Source organism: Lepeophtheirus salmonis, chromosome 8 (genome assembly GCF_016086655.4).
Source record: "Lepeophtheirus salmonis chromosome 8, UVic_Lsal_1.4, whole genome shotgun sequence".
In the NCBI taxonomy this organism is placed as follows: Eukaryota; Metazoa; Arthropoda; class Copepoda; order Siphonostomatoida; family Caligidae; genus Lepeophtheirus; species Lepeophtheirus salmonis.
The window spans coordinates 10,799,437-10,818,464 of record NC_052138.2 but is presented as its reverse complement, the minus strand read 5'-3'; the positions used below and the strand labels follow the sequence as shown (position 1 = coordinate 10,818,464).

At 30.6% G+C, this 19,028-nt stretch overlaps 1 protein-coding gene across 1 annotated transcript in view; it reads right to left on the bottom strand.

Moving 5' to 3' along the window:
* Positions 1–18,370, bottom strand: part of LOC121123214 (protein limb expression 1 homolog) — a 59,522-nt gene extending 41,152 nt beyond the window's left edge. The window contains exon 1 of the mRNA XM_040718346.2: positions 18,014–18,370. Within this exon, the coding sequence (XP_040574280.1) occupies positions 18,014–18,278 (265 nt within the window). The 5' untranslated portion in view covers positions 18,279–18,370. The remainder of the gene's footprint in view (positions 1–18,013) is intronic.
* Between the last annotated feature and the right edge of the window lie 658 nt (positions 18,371–19,028).

Below are 19,028 nucleotides of genomic sequence, written 5' to 3'. Positions count from 1 at the left end.
GTTCCTTCCTCTGTAGCCACCTGTACAATATACAACCATACAACAACGGGCCCTATGTAAATAGTTATGTGCATACATATATCACTCTTGGGAATTTACAATACGCACACAGACTAATCACATATATATATGTATGTATGAACTAGTGTTCAGACTCGGTCCAAGACCGATTTATTTTCGGTTCGGTCTTAAATGATTATTTTCTAGACTGATTTGAGCTGATATTGTGGTTCCAGAACGCGAGCTCAGAATGTAGACCGAAATTTAATCGTTTTCAAATCCTTGACCAATTTTTAAAATCTTAGTCAAGAAGCAATATTCATCCCTATACTGATTGATGAGTTGTACAAATATAAATTATACAATCCATTTAACTTTACATGACGTTATTGTAGATCCAGGTTCATAATTATTTTGAGACACAACTGACATCATCATCATCCCCTCATCTTTAAAATTGGCCTAGACCAGGGGTTGCGTAACTTTTTTTAGCGTTACCCCCAGAACAACTAGTAGTAAAATTAATAATACTCAAACTAGTGCCATGATGTTTATTTGTTTACTTCATTTAACAAATAAACAGGAAGTAAAGTCCTTATTTATGACATGGAAATAACACACAAGAAAAATCATTGTAAATTACACATTTAAAAAAAAGAAATGGTCTTTTTATCTTTACTTGACACACAAACAATATTAGTTTACGTCATATTTAGAATTTTGTTATTAGAGTAACACAAGAAGAAATTTAATGAAAAAATATTTAAAATCTTATTTATATCAGCTCTCTGGCCTAGAAAAAAGGATACTGTTTCATCTTTGATACAACAGTCTGAATATCAGGGATTTTTCATGTAATTGCTATTTGGATGCTGTCTTCAAGATCCAAATGACTTATGTATTTCGTTTTGAGATTTATAAGTGTAGAAACCTTGTTCGAAATGATAGGTTGTTGCAAAGGTATCAACATTTTGGTCGCTTCCAAATCTGCAGTTCTATAACCCTTTGCAGCTTCTAACATCCAAAAGCTTGAGAGGTCATCATTGGCCTAAAATCCATGCTTTTTTCGCTGTTGGAACAAAGTTTAATATGTTTTTTTGCCAATCCTTCAAGCTCGTTAGTCAAATGAGTCAGTATACATTTGAAAGGATTAAAATCCAGCTGAAAGTATGATCATCAGACTCTGGAATGTAGTCACAGAACCGTGCCTTGGGACTGGTTCCATTATGTTATTAAGACTGCAATCTTCCATTACCCCAAATTTCTCTAAATTACCCCATTTGAGGTAATTCACCACTTTTCCCCGACCACTGATCTATACAGAACTTTAAATTAGACCAATTTTTCTTCAGGACCAAATTTGCCGGATTTTAGATTTTCTTTGGGACAAATCTAGATCGACCTTTTTTAGTAGACCGAATTAATTTAGCCTACTAAAAGTAATAGGGGTCTCAGACCACTCTATGATTCTCAGACTGAACCTCAACACTAGTATGAACCTATAAAAATCAACCCCAGACTTATGGCCCATTATAATAGGGAGCAATTAAAGTGTCTTGCAAAATGAAAGTCATACGTACTAATAAAGACGAGAAGAAGGTTAAATACCCTCATAAAGAATATTTAATGACCTTTTTACTTTTGCAATATGACGCGTAGAAAATAGGCAAAAAATAACATTATCTATATTTTTATTAGTTACCTATGTTAGCTGTAAGTACAATTTACTTGTCCTATTTTTGAAGTTTCTGTATTATATTTAAAACTGTTGCATAGATTGTTCAATGTACAAGTTGCAATTTTGTAGGAGCTGTAACTTGTACAAGCAGATTGTTGAAGACTCAATTTCTTCGTCTCATAACATCATATTTAGTAACAACATCGTTGAATTACTAACTTGTAATTGAAAATTCATTTAATTCTGATCTATTACAATTGCATATACATTATCTACTGGCTAAACTATCCGGCATTGCTCGGAGTTATAAGGCGGCGATGAACAGACAAAAGAAGGACAAAAATTATTTTAATAATATAAATATCTACTTCCCCTTTTCTCTTCTATTTTTAATTTGATGCAATCCATTTTTTTACATAAGCTAGTTGCTGCATTGATCAGTCTCATCAGGGGCATCTGCAGGATTTTTTTGAGGGGGCAGCAGCTCCTGTGGATACCCCTTTCATAGATCATGTAGTAACACAGTTCTAAGATATTAAAGGCACACTCAATTAAAAATGATCTAAAGAAAAACTTTGCTTAATTAATATAGATTTACAAATACTATAAATGTGAACATTTGAACTACATATTTATGCAAAAAGAGTATCAAAATACGAATATAATATTTTTTGTACTAGAGTTGGTATAAAAAGATGAGAACACTACTACATATCTATGTTTTGACATCGTGTTTTCAAAAATGGATATAAGTTGAAAACGGAATGCCAAGTTTATAAAATAATAACTATTATTTGTTTTTCTGTTTGGAGCTACTTGATAACAATTCAAAGTGGATTTTGACAACCAATTGTTTTTTAATGTATTTTTGTTTTCTGGTAAATGTTGAATGTAAATAAGTAACCATAATGATAATAAAAGCAATAATTTAATGACATCACAAAACATCAAACAATGACGTCATAAATAATATTTTAAATTAACATAAATTGGTCATTTTTCAACATTTGTTCAAAAAAGAAAAACTGAGCAGCCGAACCAATTATTGAGAATATATCTAACTCAAAGTAGCCTCCATTGGTCTCAATAATGGCATCGATTCGGGTCCTCAACGGCACACAGACCCTGGAACTAGAGCCGGATTCTAAATTCTTGCATTTCGGGACGATAGAGTCGATCAGGACTTCTTGGATGTGTGAGGATCTCTGTTGACCTTTGAATCAATGTAGCTTCATACAAAATATTCCATTGGATTCAAATCAGGGTGCTAGAAGGCCAAATATCTGCTGTGTTTTTGGGAACCTCCTTCCTTGTGATCCTTTCTGTTATGTATGTAATTAATTTTGAATCTTGATCCTTTGAATCTTCTTCTTCCTTCTTATTATGGTTGTTTGAGATGTATATATATTAGTCTGGGAGCCTGCCACGGAAGATTTCACCCCATAAGCTACAGATGGTTTGACACCCTGAAATTACTAATGCCACCTAGAAAATTGATTTCTTTTGTCAGTCTGCCCATTCCCCTGCTGGGTCTGGCCTCCAGACCCCCCTGAAAATAGCCTCTAGACAGATTTTTTGAACCCTAAGGTACATGGACAAAAGTTGCAGCAATGTATAGTAAAATGTCAGGACATCATAAAAACCAAGATAGACAAAAAAAAATCGGTCTTAAAAATAGTGCAGACCCAATGTCGCACCAAAAACGGTGGATTTACGGTTTATTTCACCCCATTAGGTACATGGACAACACTTGCATCAATGCATATTTCTATGTCAGAACATTATATAAAACCAAGATTGACCAAAAATTATTTAATTCCAAGATTCAGCATTCTAATTACCAACTGTACATTATCTATTAAAATAACAAGGTTTTTATGTATTTATGAGTAATATAACAATGGTCTTTTGAAGTTGATAACGTGCCTTATGATACTTATATATTAGTAATTTGTAATGATATAGTCAAGAACTACACCATTAATATATTGATCATCCATGGAATATTCAATGATTGCATGATCCTCATCCCAGTACTACTGTAAATCCTTCATTTACAATTACAAAGTTGTAACTTGTACAGAATCTTGTATACACTATATATATAGATATATGATAAAGTAATACCCTTCTATTTACTAGTATAAATAGCTTGTCTATCTTGTTACCGTCAGAGTAGTATGTATAATTTGTGTATGCTAATATATTTGTATATAGAGTATACTGCATTGTCTTATTCCTCCACAGTTATATATCTTCATTCTTTTTTTTTGATTTTGGATCCTTCCTAACAGTTTCTGTCTAATGACCTCGTCAGATACAACACTTCCTCGGGATCCGTTGTCTCTACTAGGCCCTTCCTCAACTCTGCAACCCATGTCCAGTCACTTACTGTCATCGTTGACAACTTAGCATTGCTAATATCTAGATCCTTGTTCACCAAAATCATCACACCAGTTTACCAGTGTTGATCTTCTAAAAATGTAATTGGCTTGTAATCTTCTGCTATTGACTCCATGCCGGTGTTTTGGCTACTATGTAAAATGTTTATATGTATATTTCACCACCAAAAATGGCATTGTGTAATTGTGTCATCATATATCCAGAAAAATCCATAAATCTGAAGCAACAAATTGGTTATTACACCCTGTATATGTGACACATTAAAAGTTTTTCATCTGTACCCGGTAGATATTAATTTATTATTGATAAGTCATTTAATTTAATTATTTGATATAAGATGTGTCTTATACCTGCCAAATGAAACATCCAGCCACACCCAGTTGTATTAAAAATAATTAAAATTAATTATTATATTCCTATCAAAAACTCTATGTAATATTTAAATAATTCTGTTAATAGAATTGACGTTTTGATTGATGTAATGTAGGCTTTACGTTACATCCTTCAAGGATAATTTAATCAATTTGCACACTATATAAAGTCAAGGGATCTTAGGTTTTCTTACAACATACATACAAAGATATAAGAACTATTTTGAACAACACAATCAGATATAATTGTGAGGGATGATAATTTTTGGGTGTGACCACAAAACGAAGATGAGATGATAATTATTCATTATTACTACTACCCTTAAGATTAAACTTGTTGTTACTAGATGATGTAATGAAAGTCCCAGATCTAAGAAAGATTTCCTATCAACAATGATGGTCAAAACAAACAAACAAAATTAAAAAATGACTAATAGATAAATTAATATGGCTTCTGTTTTTGAACTTATATACACATAGGTACAAAAAGAGCCAAATGTAAAATATATGCACTTAAGTACGTGTATAAATTATGTAGGTATTTATAGATATAATAAATCTATCATCAAAATATCAAAAAGATAATCAGATTGTGACGAATTTATCATTAAATTATACATATTTATATATGTTATTTATACTATTTAACCAGTACTTGGATGTTATTCAACCACATAAATATATCTAGCTGTAGCGGCCTGGCTTGACATTTACAAAGGGGACGGGGGGACGGATGTTTTATTATAAAAAACGCAAAGTGGTCATTTTTTTATCAAAGTTTGTTTTCTTTAGAAGAAATACAAACTTAATCTCCCCACCCCTTGAAATATTAAGTGCTGGAGTCCCCAGTGCAGGTAGATTCTGATATTATGTACAGAGTTGAAGGAAACACTTGCAGAAGCATGACTTAAGCACGCAAAAGAAAGGACATCTCAAAACTATTTTGTGACATGCTTAAATACTATATTTAGCTATATTATTTATCATATGTGTCCTCTATCACAAGCAATACCAGCCTCAACATCGGACAAATTGGCAGCTTTTGACAATGAAGGCTGTGTCCATGACGTACAACCTGTACAGATGATATCTTGGAGATAATCCAAATTTGAATGAGAGTTTTAGCATACATTTTTATCAGTGACGCATCAAACATCAAAGTTCAGTGTGAAAAGATCAGGCCTGGAGGAGGGCCGCCACATGGAGGGAAGCCAGAAGTCAGCCATATTGTTGCTGCATAAGTTTTGGTTCTTCGTGGATGTATGTAGTGTTGTGTAGGTCCTTATTTATTTGGGACAGTCCAGTTCAGTTTTAGGACCGGTCCTTGACTGTCGGTCCTTGGAATTTATCATAAAAATATCGATGGTTTATTAAAACAAATAACATATATGAAATATTTATTAAGATTATAGCAAATATCTTGCAAAAAAAAAATATTTTTTTAAATTATAATACGAAATATTATATTGTTAATTAGTTATATAATTATTTTTATTATTATATAACATAATATGTTGAAAAAAGAACAAACACCTTCATTGACGTCACAAGAGATCGATTTTACCGTCTGTACGGAACGACAAATGGGCCTGGACTGGGCCGAGGTTCTTGGTCCTACATAAGGAACGACACACCACTAGCTGTATATACTGCAATGTACTTTTTCACGTTAAAGGCAGTCTAGACAGAGATACCAAAGCTCACTGCAGCCTTCTCAGAACTGACAATGGCACAGAGGAAATCGCTCACACATTACCTTTTTTGTTATTGCTCTGACATTTTTACACTTAAAGACATAGGATAAAAATTAAACTTGATTAATTTTGTTGCAGCTGTCGTTTTGCTGTGTAATAAAACCTCGTAATTCAACATAATGGGGATAGAATAGAATTAAATGCTACTGCAAATTTTGGGTATATTATTTTAATATTTGTAAATTCAAAATTGTATATGGGGTGCTAAAAAAATAAGCTAAAAAGCAGAACCATTTTGAATTTACTTACGTTGCACCACGGAACTTTATACTGTCATACTACTACAGGGGTAATATCCATTTTTTTGTTTTACTCATACCCTATTAATTGATTAATAATTTATCAAAATCATCATGTTATTCATGTTAAGTGGCTATGAAAGGCCTAAATTGGCGTAAGAAATATAAATAAAACTGAAGATATTTAAGAATATTTTATTCAAAAGGATGTTAATATACAAATTTCAAAACATTAAACAGGATGCAGCAACTTAACCTCCTTTTTTATAATGCGTGAAAAATCACTTGGTATTGCAGTTGTTTAGTTTAATTTATTCCTTTTTGTTGACAATGAGGACGTCACATATCTTATATGATTTTTAAACTGTGAAAACTTTTAAATATTTTCTATCATTCTCAAACAAAAAAAAACCTTTTTTTTATTTATAAAACTTGTTGTATTTCTTTTTGAAATAAGAACAATATGTTGCCGCATCCTGTACATGACTCACTCACTGGATCATTTAATCATAATGTTATATATTTAAAAAAATAATATAAATGTCCAGTAAAGGATCCAATTTTGTATAAAAATGAAATGAAACATCATTAGTTAAATATTTATATTACTTGTGATATGTACTCAAATAATAAAAATTTCATAAAATGTACAATTTATGAAGGATGTATTTATTTTTACTTTTATTTTTTAAAGACAATTAGTATTTGATAAATGTTATGTGGTACATTATAAAATGATAGTGCCTATTGTTCCTAAGTTTCTGTATGCACATGATGAATAAGTAATTTTAATAGATTAAAATGAAATGATAGCATCAGATAATTGTTGATAATTATAATATTTAAACATAGCGCTATGAGTCGTATAAATTCAAACTTGTACAAAGCAATCCTATATAAAAGATTCAAAAATGTGCTATTTCAGGATCCACACAAAAGGGGATTTTCTCTTTTATAAATGGATCTCTTATAGTTTTATCAATAACATCGGGGGTCAGGGCTATAGAAATTTGAGCTATTGCATTTTGCAAGAGGATCAGTGTCAGAAGGAAAAAATTAACATGGTTCATTGATAACCTTATAAAAACATGCTATACGTTATACGTGGATATTTGTGTGTTTTAGAGTATGACGTCTTACTAATGTAGAAAAACACTGGAAGATCCATAAATGCAAAAGGTAGAGTGCATGGGGCTCAATTGCCCTACCACTGCTTAGAAACTAATCAAGATCAGGGAAATCACGTTAGATATATATGTAGGGATGTTGGAGGTTTAAAAAATTTCAACTTTTTAATTTTCTTTAACAAAATAAAGTGGTTGTTGTAATAAAAAAATACGTCATCAAAAAATGTATTTTATAAAAAAAAACATATACTGCTCTGTTAACAACTTTAAAGAAAAATTAATTAATTCTTAATTTGTGTAAAAATATTCTGAGCCTGTAACACTCCCTTATCCCAATGAAAATCCTAGTCATAGGCAATAAACCTATATTCTCAATTTGATATTTCATTAGTTGCTAATATTCAGAAACTAATTGATCTCCCCCCCATTAAAATTATCATATCCAACGCCTCTCAGATCTACATATATAGAAACATTCATTCACTATGCAAACCTTACTCATCAGTAATTATAATTGAACCACTTCGACACAAAACTGAACTCACAAAAAAATTGAATATAACCTCTCTACACAATAATTACAAAATAAGAAGGTCAACGCCTTGTTTTTCAACAACTAAAATACATATGTATGTATGTGTATTGAATGCAAAGACTTAAAGCTAAGCGACTAATACTTACACTCTACATCTTCATATAGGTAGGTAACATCACATGGCTTGAGTTCCTCCTTCATTACAACCCATAATATTTAATTAAGCTACACATAAACATTTATATATATGAGTACTGGTGTTGGGTTTCGGAATGAAAGTCCGGGACCGGTCTGAGACCGATATAATTTTTAGTGCACCGAACTAATTCAGTTCCTAACATACGTTCCGTCTGGATTAGTCTAAAAAAAAAGAAACTAGATCGGTCTCAAAGAAAAAATCAGTCTGGATCGGTCTTATAAAAAAACCTGGTATCATTTTAAATTCGGTCTAAATATGTAGATTCTAGAGTGTGGGGAAGAAAAAGGGAGACATTATTTTGGTGACTTGTATTTTTATAGATTTTATTTTGAACACTTCTTTTCTATGGTATCAGCGTTTTAAGTAGTTCAAACAGGACAATCTCCACCTCGATCCAAGATGGAGACCAAGAGCTAATGCGTTTCAGAACTTTTAGACACACAAATTTCAACTGAAGATATTTTCCATTTCATTCCCTCCTCCAGAAAGCATGTGGCTATTGTCACGAAGCTTAAGGAGGGCGGAGAAGATTTTATCAGGAAACAAAGTAGTATTGGGCACAATTTTTGTGCTAAAGAAACACTTGGCGGGATTCTGCATAATGTGGCCTCCTTCATTAACTGTTCTTTCACCTCTCGACTATACGGTGTGGGACGAAGTGGGGATGAAGGCCTGTAGGACACCTTCAAATATGTGATAGATCTCAAAGCCACAGTTGAAAGGGAGTGGCTTATATGTCTTAAGATTTCGCCGTGCAAGGCCGTCAAGGATCGTGCAGAAGTAATGTTGCCTGCAGAGGTAACAGGTATTTAAAAAGTTATATTTTGTATCTACAGTTAATCTCTTACAAAAAAACCCAACTATTTGCATAACTTTTCTTGTATATGAGAATCAGCTCGTCAACGCTACTTGGGATAAATGTTTCGAGTTTTGTTTCCTACACTTTATAGATAAATTGTGTTCATAACGTTATGTTTGATTCAAAATTGTGAATATCGACCTACAATAACGTCATAAGTAGTTTAATGTGTTATATAAGTGATAATTTTACACTTTATAAATCAGGAGTGGGGAAAAAATTGGTTCATAGATTGAGACCGATTCTATAGATGAATGGTTGATGAGGATTGAGATTTAAAAAAATGTATATCTTCTAAGATGGTAGTTTGAGCCGAAATATTGTCCCAATCAGTCTTTAAAAAATCACGTAAGTCCGAATCGGGGCAAAATTCGGTCTCAGACTGAGTCTTAACACTAATAAGTACATAATATGTAGAAAATTAAAGGGGTAAACATAACAACGTCTGATGTTCTTATTATAATTTTCATGTATGGATGTAGACAAAAATTAGCCTTTTCTGTGAAATTATAACAATAGTTCTTATAATTTAAATAATACTTTTTCTTTTTGAGTAAAAAAAAAGGAAAAAAGTTTGCAATAATTAAAAGAACTTAATTACCTCGAAGAATTTTCTTTTCAAAAGTGGAGAAATTAGATATTATATTATTTTTTTCAAATAACAAAAACAACTCAGGCAATGTAGATGAAAACTCTCAAAACAAAGTGTTTAAAAATTTAATTTGCTTTAATATATGTACCCAAAGTTGTTTCTTTTCTAATCGTAATATTTATTCTACTGAATGATAAATGAGGTTTAAAGTATCATGCATTTTTTTTTCAAATACAACATATACATATTTATAAAGAAATGTATCTACTGCATTGTGTATACTTAATTCAAAGTATATAAAATAGGCATTTACATAATATCAACATATAAATGTATGAACTAAATTAACCTCTCTTGGTGAATTGATATCATTTAGTTAAACTTTCGTTATTTCTATGTATGTGTTGTTTAGTGAAACAATACTTAAGTATTGTATTCAAATTATTTTGAACTAATAAGTTTGTGAGTTATTCCACACCAAACGAACACAGGAGTTAACCACATGTTTCAGAATCATCGGATATTCTGCCACATACAGGGTGTGAAGGTTATCTGTAATGAGGAGTGGATATTTTCAAAATCAATTTTCTCTCCAGCCAGTTATTGGATTAAAATAATAAAACCAGTTTCTGAAAGCTTGAAGAATTCTGGTTTAATTTATTTCGTATACTCCACTCCAGTCTCAATTACAGTCTTTATACGAGGCCGAAACACGAGCAAGTCTTCACCACTTGGTCCCTTGGCGAATCCCGGAATTCCAACTGATACGTTACCTTCGATGTTGCAGGATGTTCGGTTGACCTATCGTTCGATCATGCCCTACACAAAAAAAATCTGTCACATTCAAATACGAAAAGTCCGGCAAAATGATTGTATCTAAATTGTCTAGGAGGCATTTGACCTCAGTCTGTATTACTGTTCCCTAAAAATCACCCTTTTAGGCCTCAAATTCCCTCCTAACCTTGAGAACGAACGGTTGACTGAGTCCCAGAGTTAAGCAATTGTTATACTTTGGTTCCCGCATGGATTCCAAGGAGGGCTCCGTGCCTATTCCAAATATTTTGGAGAACGGATTAGTCCATTATTAGATTTATTTCCTAACTGGTGCAAGAGAGTGCACCAAAGTAGCGGCATCGACAGCTTGCTTACCCTGTACTTAAAATTGCCCTTGAATATGTGTGTAAGAAATTACTGCAAGTTAATTTTTATATATTGCATTCCATTTGTTAAATTAATATGCTTTATATAATCTACACACGAATTTTGACCATAACTACCCAGATAAAAATTGAATGAATGATTGATTTGAAAGGGAAAGTTTTCCTTCAAATTTTCCCAGTTTTTTTTTGAGGAAAATTTAATTAATTTTCCTAAATTTTGACGCCCATATATTTATACAAAATCAGCAAATTGTGAGATTTGTGGCTATGTTTGATAAAATTTTAGAACGTTTTAGGGCGGATGTTATGAGAAAAATTACAACTTCCAAGTTTATTTTTCATTTAATATTTGAAAAACTAGTCTTAAGTACCTACATAATATATCAATTGTCTATTTTTTTTTAATAATAAAGAATACACATTTTGACTGCTGTTAATATAAACAGTCTCTGATATAAAATATTTTATGGGATGTAATTACCTATGAAACTTGGATCACTTTATAACGAATAAAAAAATGAACCATGGATGCAGTTCAAAAAATAACATCATAATTAAAGTTATTTCTAGGTATTTATAAGTAAAGAGATGAAAACTCGTTTTCATCTTTTAAGTGGAGGTGGCTTCATGAAACCCCTTAGCGAAGGCAGACTCAAATGCAGTGAATTTTTTGACTAATATTGACACCATTACAATTTTTTTTTATTTTTTTTTATAGCATGTATGTTTGTATTAAACTTTGTAACTTCAAACATCTAAATCTATGACTAAGGCAGGGCTTTTCAAATATTTGTCTTGAGGCTCATAGTGTTTGAGGATCTGCGCCCATATCCTTTCATTTTATTAAGGACTTTTTTTCCTATAAAAATATTTTTTGAAAATCTTTTCGCGTTCCCTTTTGTGATGTACCTTGTCGGTGACTCTTTGTCTTTTTTTTCCGAAAAAACTTCAAAAATCTATAGTTATTCAAGATTGAAATTTGAAAAATTAAATTATATTTCAAATATTAGATTTTTTAGAAAAAAAAACAAACATAAATATTAAATTATTCGAAAAGAATAAATAGATATTAAATTTTCTACTAACTAGGAAAAATTGCTTAATTTGGGGGACAGACCTTCCAGCACACACCCTGCAGACGCCCCTGTACTAGTTGTCTTTCATGAACACATCCACTAGTTATTTCTTTATCGATACTTAGTTGATCTGTCTCAAAGAATTAAAAAATAATAACATCTTTGGAAAACAACAAATCCTGTCCAGATTACCGACTAGAAAAATTCACTCCCCTTTCTAGGACATGTTTTATACACCTCTAAGTATTAACTTCTTATAAGAACATATTTACTTCCAACCATGAAGTAACTTTTTCACAATTAACATTCACCCATCGTAAAAACCATAAAATATCCATTTTTACCTACAAAGATTCTAACTGCATTTTTGAACTGGGTAGGGGTCATCTCTATTTGGATAAGATCAAACATTACATTAATGAAAATTTATGCATGCACATATTGTAAAGGTTTTTTTAATTAGTTATGTACATTAGTGTTTTTACTTTTTTTATAATCTCAAAGTCCTGAACTATGTTTAAATAAATTTAATAAAGAATTGATATAAAATGATACTTTTATAGTAGTTTAAGCTTAAAATTTCAGGCATAAACAACATAAATATTACGTTTATAAGCTTATGAGCGTAAAATTGGATCTATGTACAAATGATAATATAGGTACTTTAATAAAGACTTAATAATCACATCAATAAAAAATTAAAGCAAAACCGTTAGAGCCCTCAATAATCCTAATTAATTGTAGTACAGTCATCGGATTTAATTAATCTCCATAGATGAGCTATCTTTTTTTACGATAGTATCCGCATAAATCGTGTATTAATTTGAAACCTTAAAATTTTCAGCATAGAAGTATAAATAGATATTATATTTACATTTTGGGTCACCTTTTTACACCTACCTATAAAATATCTGTCATCACCTTTTGGGTCCCGACTCCATTATTCAAAAACATTTCTTTAACACACCCCTAAACATCGTCATAATATTAACATCTATAATAAATTTAGATATCTGTAGGAACCATGGGCTAACAGAGTTTAGGGTTCCCTGATATTCGTGTAAAGCATTATTTATTTCGAAACTACTTAATAAAAAAATAAATTGACTTGTGGGGACCCAAAATATATGAAAAACTACGCGTGACAATATTACGCTAATATTTTATAAATATATTCAAATCAATCATCTTTAAAACTGCCTATGCGTGACATTTTATATTATTATAAACAAATAGAAACTTTTTTGTCATTATGAGATATCAATATATTCATTAACGTTACAAAAAACTTATTGAAAGAATAAGTCATTATCATATTGTACATATTATAAAATCATTCTTGCAGTGCAATTTGTACTTATCTAATATTATCACCTATTTTATGTACCACGTAAAATGTTAGTGAATCAAATGGTACATTAGGTACAATACACATTTAAGTAACACTGATATTTCATGCATTATATATCTGGCATATAATACGGTTGTAGGTATATGACATCATATTCTTACACTTCCGTCATTTGTTTTTTTTTTTGACAACATCCATTTTGAATGGCATAATTATGGACCAACGCATGTCCTTTTAAAAAAAAAAACAGATCTCTTTTTTATATCACATACTAGAAACAATGCGTTGATTCCTTTCTTTTTATGCTGAATCATTTGGAAATTGTAAATAAAAAATATTTGTTTTTTCTGAATAACTTGTTTGAATTTATAAGTTATGCATAAGAAAATGAGTAATTACTCATAAAAATGATCACCTAATAGTACAGATTAGTGATGTACATAGTTCGGCTTTGGTATTGAGACAAATGTTTAAAGGGTATTTAACTTAACATCTCAACCCCCTTTACAGACTTGATAGCCTTTTCAAGAGCAAAGTAAATGTTTTCCAATTCTTTTGGCACTTTTTCATTATCACATTTTTTCTTCCTTGCCAACATTTTCCTCTTACCATTATTTATAGTCAAATCAATGCAATTGGCTTAGAGATTGAATACCTAATATTAAATAAAAAAACATGATAGCGTTTAATAAACTATCAATAAAATAGTACAATAATATAGCCCTTTCTAGCAGAATATTAATCCTAATAATGACCAACAATTGTAATCTTGAATCATTTTTTTAATTTATCCTTAATACCAACAAAACATCCATTTAATGCAATAAAATCCACGAAAATGTGCCAAACATTAAATTGTTTTACAACTGCAACCCTCCAGTTGGTAAGTGTGAGTAGTTATTAGTATGCAACAACATACTCGCTAAATAGGTAATTGTAATTAGTGTCTTCAATGTCACGAACGAATGAGGGTGGGGATGTCCACTGTTTCAAGAAGCTAAACTTTTATAATTACTTGTTTATAGTGCTATTTAAAAATTGTTTTATGATTATTTAAATGCAAGTATTACAGTGTTTGGTAACTATGTAAAAAAAAAATGGCCTTTATCCCTTATGCAGTACATTTTTTTGCAACAAAATCAATTAAATGTACAGTTAAATATTTTTGACTTCAAATTTTTTTTTATAAATAATTCATTCTAACTTATATTAGCACATGTAAAATTTTTTCAGCGAATACAAATTTTTTACAGCAAAAATAAACAAATAAAGTATTTAAGGGTTGAATACATAGTATGTCCTCTCCATTTAATAGCAATACAACACCACGATAGTTGAGGGAGTGAGCATGTCGGTCAACTCAATCATTTATAGTAATATTTGGTTTCTCAAAATCACAAAGAGTTTTTTGATAATTTCCGGCTTCTCAAAAGGAAGCACATTTTTTTATATCAAATCCCTAAAGAAAGGCTAGCCAGCTATTAGGAGCAAAAGTACAGTTAGACAAGTTTTACTTCATTCATAAATTCAAAAATAAAGGAACAAGATTAGGAATAATATTAGCTAGTTCTAACAGCTTAGACATCATCGCTCAAAGTAATTAGTCTTCGCTCCTGAAAGGTTTAAATCTAGAGCACAACCCTAGTACAGATATTCAAATCTATTATTTTTTGGAGCAAAAATCATCTGAATTTACCATTGATTAATAACTCTTACTTATATTCTAGTGTTTTCACGGACGTCACAAATTGCAATATAGTTCGTGTTGGATCGGTCTAAAAAGACTAAAAAGTTAACTACAGTCCTATAAGTTTGGACCTAATAAAATTTGTCAGTCCGAGGACCGGTCCTTATCGGTACTTTATGGAAATTAAAATAGCAGAAATTACGTACCTACTACTTAATAGTAACTACATCATTAGTCCTTGAAGTTCCATTATAACTCATAACTTCTTTTAAAAAAATGATACCTGAAGTTAAAAGAAGAAGTGTGTAACTAGCGTTATAAGTATCATTCATTATTTTCTTGGGTTCAAATATTATTCAATACTAGCTAGGAGTGAAGAAAATAAAAAGATAACTAGGTCTGTAAGACTGAAAAGACAGATGTATCAGTCCTTAAGACCAATATAGTATTAAAAAAGATGAGATTGATAATAAAAAAGACCAAAAAGGGGGGAGACCAATTAGGAAATCAGTTCTAGAACAGATCCAACACTTATCAAAATAGAATTCAACGCCGTCTGTGTGTCTCATAGTTAATATTTTTACTAAATAAAATGGCCTAATTTCAAAAAGATCTTGATAAAACTTTGTCAAAGGGTTTGAAAAAAAAAAAAAAAAATTAACAACTGGAATGAATAATGAAAAACATTGATTTTTGAATTAAATCTAGTTAAGAACTACTGAGAATCCCATTTAAATGTCTTTTTTTTCAACCATTAATTTTGTTTTAGATTGATTATGATAATTGGAAACAAATATCCGATACTTTGTAAATGTGATAATTAATTTATTGGCTACATTATTTAATGCTAGAATAACATATTTTTAATGCATATTATTAGGATCTGATTAATAATAAAGCTAGACTTTAATTGGATTAATCTATTTTTAATAGACAATAAGGTTTAAGTTATTCCCGTATCACCATTCAAACACACGACAGTTCTTCACCATTTTCTTTAATACCAATGAAAAAAGGGTATTTATTCTTATAAATTTTGATTATTTAGGCCCTCAAGATGACCAATGTTAATCAAGCACCCTTTATTGACCAATAAACCGTTAAAATGTAATTATATTCGATTATAAACCCTTTTTTTTAAACTGCAAACGAATATTCTTGTTATTTTCCTTTATTTGATGAAAGGTAAATATTAAAATTGCAAATTCCTTGATTTACAAAATACATAAAAAATCAGAATTATCAATTAATATTTTAAGTAAAAATATCATTGCATGATTGTAGAAAAAGATTGAAAATTTGTTTTTTTATGTTCATTATAAATATTTTGCCTTCATACTTAAGGATATATGTATTTTTAAGCAGACACATTTGTTATTTTTATGGCCATTTCTTTAACTGCATTGGATATTAAGTATTATTTTGTATGGTACCTAAAGACTTATGTAGGTATATACATTTTTCTCTTGTTGGAGGTAGATATTCTAGAACTGTTTTATGGGATTTATTATTTTATATAATATTTCCAAAATACGTTCGTATGTTTTGTTTTTTTAAATTCTCATAACGAAATAATCATAACCATATTTTAAACCTTCGATGATAAAAATACCATTAGCATAACCTTTAAAAAATAATTAATTCAATGACTTATCCGCCTAACAGACATATCATACATAAATTTCAAATAAATAAGAAACATTTAGTTATACAATTATAAAAATAAACGAGTTGAATTCACTTTTTGAAATACTCAAATACAATCAAACAAGTATTTCAAGCATTTGAAATGAAGGTAGAAAATAAATATGTTTCAATTAAATAAATTATTTATCTCCTTAACTGCAGGGAGCTGCTGTCATCGAAAGATGATGTTTAAATATATTTAAGAGAGCCCTTAGGGTTGATCAAAATTAGGGCGTAAGGACTATGGTCAAAGTTGTTATGAATTGTTGTCCCGTCCATTTTTCGACCTTTTCTCTCGATTTTTAGGCATTTTTAAGGTTTTGTTATGATAAACAAACTTTAAAAACCAAACTCCTTGAAAATATCCATAAAAAATCACATTATTTCTATATTTTTGATAGAATAAAATTTTCACAGTACACCTATAGGGACTTCTTGAAGACTAAGGTATCAAAAAAGAGTTTTTAGAGACCTAATCTGCAGGATGGCTCATCCGCATACAGTGCCAAAATTGTCCAATTCTGAGCATTTTCGGCATCATTTTTTTTTTTACTGACTGCAACCCTCGAATTTACCGTGTAAGAGCTGATGAATGTGTCTTGTAGTTTTAAAATTTTTATGACATTCAACTTTCAGATTTAGATTTTCAAAGGTAATGGATACAATTACAAATTTGATTCAGAGTTTAAAGAACACAGGACTGAGTGCACACTATTGATCCTCAAAATATATATAATCTTAGATCCTCTTTAGAAATCGGTTAGGGTTTGTATTAGGTAATTATGGATCGTTTTAGCGTAGATATATATAGAATATCTGATTAAAGAGCTGTTTGATTTTGTAAAGTTTTCCTTTCCTTTGTGCGGACGAACAATATTATCGACTTTTTATTAAAATAATGGGATTTTTTTTGTAAAATCTTTTGTGTTTTCGTGTTTAATAATTTATGATTGTATATAGATAATTTAGATGTATTTTAAACAATCCAATTGAAAAGATTTCCCTCTCGAAAAAAGAAGATGAAAGAAACCATTGTAATTATACCCGTGAATCGCCACACTCTCCCTAATCCCATTTAAAGACAACAGTCCAAAGGGGAAAGGCGTTACCCGGCCATCATCATTTTCCTCTTTTGATCAAAACCTAAAAAGATGATGCTATCTTTGAGACGAACAAAAATAATCGTGAGATAGATAATTACATATATCTAATGAAAAAAAGCCTCAAAAATCATTTGTATGTACATACATATTGTTGTAGTTCTATATATCTATGTGCGTAAAATGCAGGTCTTACCTTTGTTAATCCCTTGAGTTTGTTTGGCAAAAGATTTGGCTACGGCCTCTGCTGCTTCATTTAAGATAGTCTTTGTACGATTTTGAGAGTTCAATGCGCCTCTTCCTCCTTCTCCAGGAGGATTCAAACCATTACTGACCTTTTTAACACTTTTACTACTTTTATTCTCGGATTCACCTACATCACTACGATGAACCTCTGGCTTGACGGGAATGGGTCGAGCCACAGTCACCTTTTTATTGCTTTCCTTTGTTTTTAGATCCATGAGGAATTAACTAATCACAAATATCATTTAGAAGTACAACAGACCACAAAGAACCGACATGATGAACGACAACTAAAGTCAAACTAAAGGCTTTACTTTTTTGTTTGAGTAAGATAGGTGCATGCGAGTCGTCCTCTTAAGAAAAATATATATCATCTTTGGGTAGGACGTGCGTGTTCGTACGTTGGCGTGCGATCGTTGCAGTGTTTTGCAGTGACTATATAACTTGATAATCTATACCTATATATTTATATATAATAATATATTATGTTAAAATACTTCCATTATAACAATAAAAAACATTTAGAACGATATTGTTTTAGCTTATGATGTACTTACAATCTACACAATATATAGTCGGTCAACACAAAAACAAGCTAGAATAATTTTAAATACTATCGTCAATTTTGTATATCAATAAATTAATCTGATTAACCCAATGGAGGCATCGCAAATTGCATTTAAAGTTATTAGCAAAAATTAATCACTGCGTCAAAATAATAAGAAAATTGCTACATTTTTTCAAAGGCCATATCAGCACTAAATTTAGTCTCACAAATCAAATTCAGACTATAAAGGGTATCTCTATGAATTGCAAACGAATTTTCTCAGGCTCAACTTTATCAAGATTCCCAAAAAGTACAAGAAGTTAGGCATAGATACATTAGGTATTTATTTTACTTCATACAAACAATTAATTCTATAGAGGTCACTCTTGTCCACCACTATTATCTCAATCCTTGACCTGAA